At 41.9% G+C, this 10646-nt stretch overlaps 1 protein-coding gene across 5 annotated transcripts in view; it reads right to left on the reverse strand.

The window, feature by feature from the left end:
* Positions 1 to 2127, reverse strand: part of LOC129205689 (uncharacterized) — a 66398-nt gene extending 64271 nt beyond the window's left edge. For all 5 annotated transcript variants that reach the window (XR_008576821.1, XM_054823680.1, XM_054823679.1 and 2 more), the window contains exons 1-4: positions 1933 to 2127; positions 1463 to 1563; positions 1034 to 1103; positions 36 to 166 (exon numbers count right to left, since the gene is read on the reverse strand). Coding sequence is in view for 4 of the 5 variants with exons in the window: in XM_054823680.1 (XP_054679655.1) it covers positions 36 to 166; positions 1034 to 1103; positions 1463 to 1563; positions 1933 to 2098 (468 nt within the window). In the remaining variant the exon portion in view is untranslated. The remainder of the gene's footprint in view (positions 1 to 35; positions 167 to 1033; positions 1104 to 1462; positions 1564 to 1932) is intronic.
* Positions 2128 to 10646: the final 8519 nt, after the last annotated feature.

Genomic DNA, 10646 nt, shown 5'->3' on the forward strand with positions numbered 1-10646 from the left:
ACAATGCCACTAAGCCTTAAGACAAAGTAAAATACCTCACTCATTAGGTCATCTCCAGCAACAACAGCTATTTTCAAATCAACATCTGCTTTCTTTGCTACCTCCTGAAGGGCAGCTGCACAAGCATGTGGATTAATTCCTCCAGCATTACTGACAACACGAACACCTAAACAAAAAAGACAAGTTCAGTTCAGCAGCAGCAATCACTTGCATTTTAAAAAACTTAAAAGCGTGCTGAAACATGAGCAAGATAGCATCTTTGCAAGGTGTCAGACATCTAATCAAATAAAGTACTAAAGTCACATTAAAATATGAAGACTATTTAATCTGTGAAAGGATCAGAGTAAGCCAATGCAAAATTGTTTACAGAAAAACAATTCTTATAAATACTTCTCATCTTTCCTTTATGCATGAAAGGAGAAGGTGACCAAAAAGACAACATGATGACACAGACAGACACTATCAAAGCAACTCCTACGGGAACAGTATTTGACACCAGTCATTCAAGCATCCATGCTCTCCAAACAACTGCATTTTAGCAGAAACATGCATCTATCTCTATAAATTCCAGAATGTGTTAGCAAAGTATTGGGTACTTAGAAGTAATTCCTTTTCTCTTCTCAAGCTCAGAAAGCTGTGAAGCTATGCTAATGTAAACAGAAGAAAAGTGATATTCTAGAACTATAGAGGAATGTTGAAAAACTTTTAGATTGCATTAAAAACATCTAGATCTCACATTTTAACAAAGATCTGTAAAGCGATCTTCCATTCACAAATTAAAGCTACAATAAGAAATACATAGAGATATAGGTATATAATTAGAGCAAGCATTTCAAATTAACCCAATTTAAATGTCAACATCAGACCTGCACTTCACATCTATTATGATGGGATTTTTGTTTAAATCATTATTCCCAGAGGACAGCTAAACACTGGGGTAAAAAACAGCAGTTTCTAAGAATAGCAACTATACAAAACCCACCTAAGCAACTGAACTTAGTTAACATACAAATTGACACAGGGAGCGGCATACCTTTCCTGTGAATATCTTTTATATAGGGAGCCATGGCAGTAGAGACAAAATCCGGAGTGTAACCTAAAAGCTGAAATAATTAAGAGCTGTAACGAGTTGTTACGGCTAAGTAAATCCAATCCCTTTTCTTGGTTATGGGAAAAGAGAAAATAAGGGAGAACAACTAGCTCTCAAAATGCTTGGATCATGCTATAGAAAAGGACAGGAACACTTTCACTAGATGAAACTGAATACATGAAAATAAATGCATGCAAGACATATACAAGAGCAAACATGTCCCCAGAACCTGACATGTTTTTTAAGCGGACTCCGTGCATGATCTGGTTTGGAGGAGAGCTGGGGAGGTCCCGGAGCCCACCCAGCCAGGCCCTCTCGCCTGGGCCAAGCCGGGACGCTGGGGCTGGGCAACGGCTCCCGGCGGCTACTTACGGGAGACCGGGCTTTGGCGGCTGTCAGCAGCGACATGGTGATCTCGGAGAGGTAATCGAAGACGAGGAAATCCAGCTTCCCTCCGTACAGCAGCTGCGGCACTGGCGGGGCAGGGCAGAACCCGCCGTTAGCTTCGCGGTACGCTCACCCCGCCCGGCCGCGGCCCGGGGGCTGCCCGGCGCCGGGGCCAGCGCCCGGCGGTCCCGGCCCGCCCTAACCGCCGCGGGGCAGAGCCGAGGCCCGCCGGGCCGCTCCGCCTCTGCCCTTGGTGACGGCCTTGCGGGCGGCCCGGCCCGCCCCGCCCGGTCGTGCAGCGGCAGCCCCGACCCGGCCGCTTACGCAACGGTGCTGTTTACGGAGCTAGCAGCCCGACCGGAGGCTTCACCAGGCCTCGGCGTCCCAACGACCGCTCCCGCCGCCCGGCTGGATCTCCCCGCTGCCCCCGCCGCCGTCCCCGAGCCGCCGCCTACCTGAAGCCGCCGTGTCCCCCCAGAAGCCCGAAGCACAGCCGATGCGCACCGCGGCGCCCGCCGGGGGCTCGGAGCCACTGCTGCGCTGCCTGCTCCAGCGGGGCGGGCGAGCCGCAGCCCCCAGGAGCCGCGGCCCCCGAAACCCCAGCAGCGCAGCACAGCTCATGGTGGCGGCGGGCGGGCGGGCGGACTTATGGGCACCGCCCCTGGCTGAGGCCCGGGTCCGCCCCGCGGCCGCCCCGCCCCGGCCCAACCCGTGGCAGCGGCCCAAAAGATGCTGGGGGTGTGTTGGGGGCCTGCAGAGCTGGCTGGGGAAAGGGATGGGAGGTGGTTTATAAACCCCGAGTTTGTGGGGGAAAATGACAGGAGCTCAGGGAGTCCCCGCTCGGCCCGGCTGGCCCGCTTTGTTCAACACGTTAGCGCCAGGCAGCTGAACGGCGGTGATGGCGGCACGCCAGGAAGCGCCTAATCGGGCCTCTGTGGTTTGATTCTGGTTTTATTCTGGCCCACGCAGGATGTGGATCAATGCCAGGCGGGTTTGGGGCTGCTGCGTACCTGAGGTGCTGCAGGGTTGGCAAGGGCACCCCTGTCACTACCGAGCCACCACGAGTGGGGTGCGGGGGCTAACCCCTAAAGTGGAAACCCCATTCAGGCATGTGGTGATGTCAAAAGCATGTCAGTCTGGTTATGAAATTTTTATGAAACATGTTCCGCCTTCCCTAAATAAAAAAGTGCATTTATTAAAAAATAAGGCTTTCTGTAGGAGTACATATCTCAGTTTTGACAGGAAGCATTTCTCAGGTCCCAGACTGAATTTCTAGTCAGGGTACATGAGGTAAACGTCACCAAACCAGCAAATTCCCCAGTATGGGAGGAGGAATGATTTCCCAGTCCTGAAGTCTGGATCGGAGGGCTGTCTTTGAACGTCTCCACAGAGGGCTAATTGCGTAGAGGTACTTCAGAGTGGCTCCCTGGCTAGAGAAAACCCACATCATTCGTCAGATATGAGAAGGACTGTGAATAGGAGTCTTACATGCTGATCCGGTGTAGTAACTGCTAGGTCTGCCTTAACACGTACGCTTTGATTCTAGGTGGTTTTGAATAATCTTTTGCAAATGAAAGATTAATAACATTTGGTATCTTTGCAGGAACACTCAAAATTCAGTGTGACACTGACAATGCTAAAGATATGATGACAAGAGGTGGTTTTACTGACGTAAAAAGTAGCCATGTTGAAAATATTTAAGTACTTTTGAAAATTATTGATAAAGCATCCTATTAGATTGTGTCTAATTGCAGTTAGAAATGATGCGGTTGAGAGAAGATAGAAAATAATCATGCTGTGATCTTAGAATTAGGTTCTTATTTAGGGAGGTGCAATGTTTTCCTGTTGCAAAAAGGCCATAAAGCACCATCTTCTAACCTTCTCAGTACCTAAAACATGATGAACAATTACTGTACTAAGTTATTAACTAGGCAGAACCAAGGATGTCACAGAGAAAGAAAAGATGGTTCCCTATACATGGAGAGGACCTAACTTTTGATTATTAAATCATTAAAGTATTTAATTATGATGTTGAAAGCTTGGCAGGTTTTGAGTCCCTATAAACTAGTAAACATCCAAATAATCACAGTGGGGAAAAAAACCCCAAACAAACATGTTATGTATACATAGCTGACTCCAGATGGCTTTGTCCTAAATATACCAATGTATGTTTATTGTTGCTCCTTAAACTTTGAAGCAAGAACAAGGAAGAGCACGGTCTGGTACAAAATACAGCCATAAAGGCAAACTCTTTCTGTAGTTAAATTTTAAAGCGTCTTCCCTGTGCGTTTCGATATGGAATACATTGCAGTAAGATTCCGACACACTGTAATGTAGCAGGAAATATGGCTGATCCTCGGCAAGTCTTGCAACAGGCTCAAATCCCGTGGTGAAATTCAAGTGCAGTTTACCTTGGCTGAGACTCTGTAATCAACGTGCTGCAGTCCTCACTCAGTTCTGTGCTTAAACATATCCAAAATAAATGCCAATCACTAGCAAACATAATCATTTATAACCCATGAATGTAAGTAAAACTCCCACTGAAATGGGTTGGGCCAAGATTTCATGCTGCAAAACTGAATTTCTGGACATGAGAAGACAAGACTGTTCAACCAAAGCAAACCAGAGGCCGGTAGATGGCTGTGTTTCACCACCGTCCGCACCCGCCTCGCATACAAAACTCATCCCCGGCCCCAAAAAGTGTCATCTGCTCCTGCCAGCATCCCCTGTGCTGTCTGCACCACGCAGAGAGGCAAATGTGCGCATTTCACCCCAGGTGAACAAGTGCATTTTAGCTATATTAAGATATATATGCACATGTGTACATTGGTAGAAGAGTCTTGGAATCTAGAAGGTGCTTTATTCTTTTAACTCCTTTGAAATATTTTCGTGGCATGGATTTTGACAGCAACTGCCCATGGTTATGTGAAGGGCTGGATCTTGCTTTGTCAGAAACCATTTTAAGGCCCTTAGGGAGCCTTAAATACAATTTTAGCAAATTTGCATATGGATGTTTACGTGTGTGAGAGAGAATTAATATCTATTAATATCTTAGTATAAAATACTAAGACACATCTATTGGTTGATCTGCCAAAAACACGAGGAAAGGATTTAGGATTGTTTCGTTATTTGCAATGGTGTGCTAAAGAGCTGAAGGGATCCAAGCCAGTATTCTGTTGGTTCCCCAGCGAAATGCGTTCCTTACTCAATTTAGACTTGTGCATAAGTAAGTAGGCTATTTAATGAGCTTGTTGAGGCTGCAACAAAATAATCCATTTTATCGCTGAGAGCAATTTGTACACTCCCTCTATTTCCTCCATTTGATTAGACTGATGTTTTACTTAAAATAAAGACTAAGTTTCATTGTCATCATTGTGATTCCATCATGAGCAGTAATGATTAGCTCAGAGCCCATTGTTTTACACACAAGGTTAGGATCGGTTTGATGAAAATAGAGGCAAGTTATTTAGAGGCTCTTTTCCTGGTAGGCTTGGGAAGCAATGTTCTGCAATGGTCAAGTCTTAATTTTGAGATTTTGAACTTTATGTGATTTAACAAGTTTTCAAAACAGTGTATTGCTCTTTGAGGACATGAGATGGCACTGTGTGGTTGTCAGTGAAGCTCAGAAGAAGCTATGGTCAGTAACAAGCCTGTGTGAAATTCATACACGGAGGTGCTAGTAAAAAACTTGACTCTGTCTGTGGCCTATATAGGGGATATGGGTCAACAATAATAGACACTCTGTCACATGGTAGGAGGATTTTTAATTCATCTCATAAACTGTGAGAAGGAAGGAGGAAAAAAAAAAATCTTCTGGCTTTAATTTTTACTCTGGAGAAAGAAAAAGGTTTACAGAGTAAACAAAAAAAATAATTAAAGCATATATTTTTCCGGTACATTGGTCAGTCTGAGATTCACAGTTTCCTTCGGTGACCCTAAATACTTAGATTTACTTTTATTATGCTAGTGCCATTAATGTTTCAAATGTAGACCTGTGCTTCCCTCCCTGTGAAGAGATCTGTGCACCAGCATGGAGCACAGATGATGTGTAAAGGGAATATGAAATTCATTGTTCTACTACCATCATCCTGAATTAATAGTGTTCAGAGCTAATCCTGGAAGTCAGGGCAGACAATGCAGAGTACATTTTTCCAAAGCAAATATACTTTCCATTATTTTTCTAGGATTTTTCTGACAGTCAAGCTTCCTCTGGTTGCTTAAAAAAGTACAAGCAAAGTATTCACAGGCCAGGGTTTTATTGTGAAATATATTACATTTTTCACTGGGTTTCCTTTAGTGTCACTGTAAATAAGTTCCTGTCCAAACCAATATTATCAGCAGATACTGACAAATAGTTTAGTTTATCGAGTAGGCTCTGTTTAGTTTATTGAGGCTCTGTCCTCTCAAGTAATTACAAAATATTCAGCAAATATTTGAATTTATTGCTTATCTCATTCCCACAAATTCGTGCATCTCTTTGTTTAACAAACGGAGTTCACTGCTCTTGCCCTCAAGGTAAAGCATGCATTGCAATCTCTCTTTTGCAGACAGTCTGAAAACCAACCTTTTCTACGTGGATCAACAGTTGAAAATGATCTCTGTAAATCAGTAAAGGGAGAGAATTTGCAATGTTGTACCTAATACCCCTATATGAGGCACAAACAACTCAAAGCTCAATAAACTGATCCCAACGCACGGTTTGGGGGGTTGTAGTAGTTTAGTGGATTTTTAGCATGTTGATGGATAACATCCTACACTCTGGGATTTGGAAAAACCACAGCTGTGACAAAACAATAATATATGTAATCTTCTGAACTATATTGATTTTGTTCCTTTATATCACATTTCTGTTGCTCTTAGGAGATATGTTCTCTCTTAATTCCTTAAGATTTGAATGAAGTTTAAATAAAATCTGAAACGTTTCAAAGTAAGCAAACAAGCACTAAAAAGAAAGACTATGGGATTTTTAAATAGTATGATAATAGCTCATTCAGACTTTCAAACATCTGGCTTATTGTCCTGAGGTATTTTCAGAAGTACTTTAATGATGAAATGCCCTGATTTTTGGCCTTTTTGATTGTTAATTACTTTTGAAATTTTGTTTGCAATAATATTTGAAATCAAAATAAGACAAATTACCTACATAAAAATTGATTATTCTTTACAGAAATCAAAAGGTCTTTTATATTGCTATATTCTGTAGAAAAAGTGCTGGGGAAAATGGCCACCAGAATATGAGTCACAATCCAAACGACTTTTAGGAATTATACATCAGTGGAGTTTCCCTGCTTAGATTTAAAAAACCCAATAATATCCCACCATTATTTAAGAATACATTCTAAAGCGAATGAAAGTATCTTTTCCGTATCCACGGTCTGCATGCAGTAAAATATCCCATGAATTCTTTCTCATATGGAAAGCCACAGCTGACACAAAATACATACATTTCATACTTTCCCTCAGAAACAGAACCATTTCCAGCCTGTATTTGAACAGAAACATAGTAAATAGCTGTACCAGTGTCATTACTGAAAGGAAATTAAAGCCTGTCCCATGCAGAGCAACTGAGTGTTGCTGACTCAGGAATCCTCCAGGCATTTCACTTCAGGAAGGATGAGGAAGAAAACTGTTGCACAGAGTAGACTATCCGATTGGCAAAAATGCTACCATTTCCTTTTTGCCCAAGTTTTGAATATTGAAAGAGAAAGAGAAAGATGAGTTACAAAACTTTTTTTTTTTTCATTTTCACTTTTCTGCTGATGTGTGTAAAAGCAATTTGTTTTGTAGCACACCAGCAGTGTGACCTCAATACCTGACAGCTTTTGAATCGTCTGTTTCTCATCCTAATTATCACTCACTCATTGACTGAACGAGCAAAGGGGATTTTACCCACTAATCCGTATAGCTTACTAGTAATACAAGCAGGGTAATGCATATTGATGATGGATTGCAAAGCAAAGCAGATCATTTTTTTTAATATTTACTTTTTGGAGGGTTTCAACATTTGTTTTTGATATTTATTTTTACATAAGTAAATTAACTTCTGGACGATCTGGAAAGGAGAAAAAAGGCAATTTTGAGTCAAGTCCACTGAGCACTTTCAGTTAAAACAATAACAAAACCCCACTGGAAATGTTAAAATGGGTCACTGTAGCATTTCTGAAATGGTATAGGCTGATTTTTCAAGTTAGATTCTTATGGCATGCATGTAAGTATAACTCATGGGTTTGACAAACAGTTGTTTTTCCAAGACAGCCATAAGAATACTCCGGTATCCAGGAACTAATTTACAAATACAAGCGTATTTCTTCTGATTTGTATTTCTGAGGGAAGATTTACTACGAATAACAGGAAAGTGTTGGATACTCTCCCAGTGGCTGTTTGACAAAAATACTGATCAAAATTGAATCGAAGAATGCTTTTTTAAACAAATACTGATTCATCTTTACTATCTACTCAAAAAATAAATTGTAAGAAAAAAGTAAACTGAATTTGAGAACACTTCCTTCTGCCTGTGCTACATGAATCGTTCCTCATTTGTTACCAAATCAGCAAATAAGCTTACTGGAAAGAAAAAATTGGCCAGAAAATAAACAGAGACAACTTATGTTGGACACGTCGCAGGGTACAACTAGGTCTCTAGCACATTTGTTCGGTAAACGGGTCAGCTACTTTGCAGCCAGGACCAACCAAGACAAAATGGTATGTATGGGAGGAAAAATACTACATAGCCATTCCACTAAGAATAGACGTTGTTTTCAACTTAATAAAAAGCAGAAGTTATAAGTCATGCAAGGTGAAACCATAGAAGAAAAGGAAGCAAATATAGGAAAGGATTAATTATTCAAGGCCCAGTCATGACCATGTAATCAGTAAAGCAAGCAAAAATCTCCTGAGATTTAAATATTTACATCTTCTGCTTCTAAGTACAAACAGTTGCAACCAGAAATACAACTAGACAACATTTACAAATGCAGCGTACAGATATTTGATAGTCATTAAAGTAATGTTTAATATCGATTCCTTCATAAATGTAAATCTATACAGTGATAATTTTGTGTAACACAAGCACCTCACTGAAAATTCATTTTTCCTGTTCCTAACCCATTTGCAGGCATAACGATCCTTTTGTTTTACCAACCCAATTAGCCACTTATCTAGAACAATGAAAACATTTATGTGTTGAAATTATTTCATTACACTGATTCTCATGTTTTAATTCTAAACTGTTAGGCATTTTATCTCAAGATTAACTAAGCTGTTACTGCCGGTGTTGATTGTTGTCATCTTTTCTGACTCCTGAAATTCTTGCCTAGGAACACAAGACAAACTTTTCCATATTCTGTTACCAAATATACTTCTGGAAGAGTTTCAAGCCTATATGTACTACTGTTAGTGACAAAAGGGAAGGGGATGTTCTTTCCTCTGTTAAAGGATGAGGATTACCTGGATTGTGTTACGTGGTTCCCCTATCGTGTCATGAACATTACGTGCCCATCTGCACTCTTGAGTCTACATCTGTGGTGGAAGCTGGGCCAGTTATTTTACAAAGTTCGTACAGCAACCCGTATGACCTGCGGCCAGTGAAGCAGCAAAGCGAGCTCAAGCAATGTGTGAGCAGCAGCGGCAAGGAGATTCACTGGTAGTTTCCTGAGCCCGTGTTAACGGCATTAATGAAGTAACAGCAGAAAACACAAAAGCGGGTAGACTTTTACCCAGTTTTATTTACTTTATTTTCACTCTTTAGGAAACAGAGCTAACCATGTAAAAGGTGGAGCTGTGTCCTCTTTGTATCAGTGAGGACAACAGAAGCACATTCTGCACCTGACTCTTGAAGGTAATTAATGCCAGATTTGGAAGGGTAAACTTTTAGCATTGGTCATCCTTTGGAAAGGACTTTTGGCAGCCTGGCAGCTAATTCACTGGCCATCAGTAAACTTACTGGAAAGCTAACTATCCCATGAACGGTACTTCAGCTTCACATAAGTGTCCCACAAATTTGATTTTCAGCATCATAAATGCTCAGATTTCCTTCTGGCAATATGTGGCTTGGTGGGAAACCTTCTGGTTGAGCAGACACGGCCAGATGCAAAGAGGATATACAGGTCAGGAACTCTCCATGTTTCAGGGCATAACCATATCTAATTTTGTAATAATATAACATCTAGCTTTGGTCTGTGGATTTTAAATAGCTATTAAGCAAAGTTGAAACATCAGTCTTGCTGTACAGAGGTGAAGTAATTTGCCTGAAATCACAAAGCTGACACCAGTAACACCAGATCTAGCAGTGAGCCCCAGTCTCATTGTTCTTTTCATCATTTGGTCAAACTTGTGTTGAAGTCCAAAGCTTCATTCAACATTGTCCCATCACACATGATATTGTACAGACACAAAAGCAGGCTGTATCTGGAGAAGCCACAGCCTAAAGCTCAGGTGCAGGGCACGAGTAGAAAGCTATTAATGCTATTAATACAGATAGTAAGCAGAAGCACATACGTAAAATACTTTGGCTGGGATAAAGCCCATAGCAGAAGAGGGAGCCTGTCACCAGTCTGGTAGGTGTATTGAATAAGGCAGATACTGACAACATTAGTTTCCCAGCAAGGAAGCTTTGACCAAAGTCATTCAAATGGACTCCTTGAGTTGAAGGATAGGGAGGATTCATGCTTTCATTGCCTGTGAGAAATACCACAGACTTCTTTTCCAGATATGCCACCGCCCAATGTGACTTCATACCTTTGTCTGCTTCAGTCTTATCTGCAGAATATGGAGAATGATGTCAATTCTTTTTGCAAAGCACATTGCGAGCTGTGGTGAGAAAGTGCTACGTAACCGGAAAATATTCTTGGTATTTATTGTTAGGCTATTGGTAGTTGTTACATATAATTCAAGCAGTTACTGTGGGTTTTCCTTGCACTATTTGAGTGAAACTTCCGCCAGCCCCATCCCGAAGCTATGTGTGAGTTTTCTTACACTCGTGTTACTAGGAGTAGCATCTCCATGCCTTGTCCCACCTTCTTGCCTCCCCTGAGACCTCCTGGCTGGAGCGGGTAAGTGGGAAGCAGGTTCTGAAAATGGGAGGAGTAAGAGATGTGTGCAAATTCTGGGAATCCACCTCAAACCCCTACCCCACCTCTTCCCGCCACCCCCCTGTGCCCGCCCCCAGCTT

Source organism: Grus americana, chromosome 4 (genome assembly GCF_028858705.1).
Source record: "Grus americana isolate bGruAme1 chromosome 4, bGruAme1.mat, whole genome shotgun sequence".
NCBI lineage: Eukaryota > Metazoa > Chordata > Aves > Gruiformes > Gruidae > Grus > Grus americana.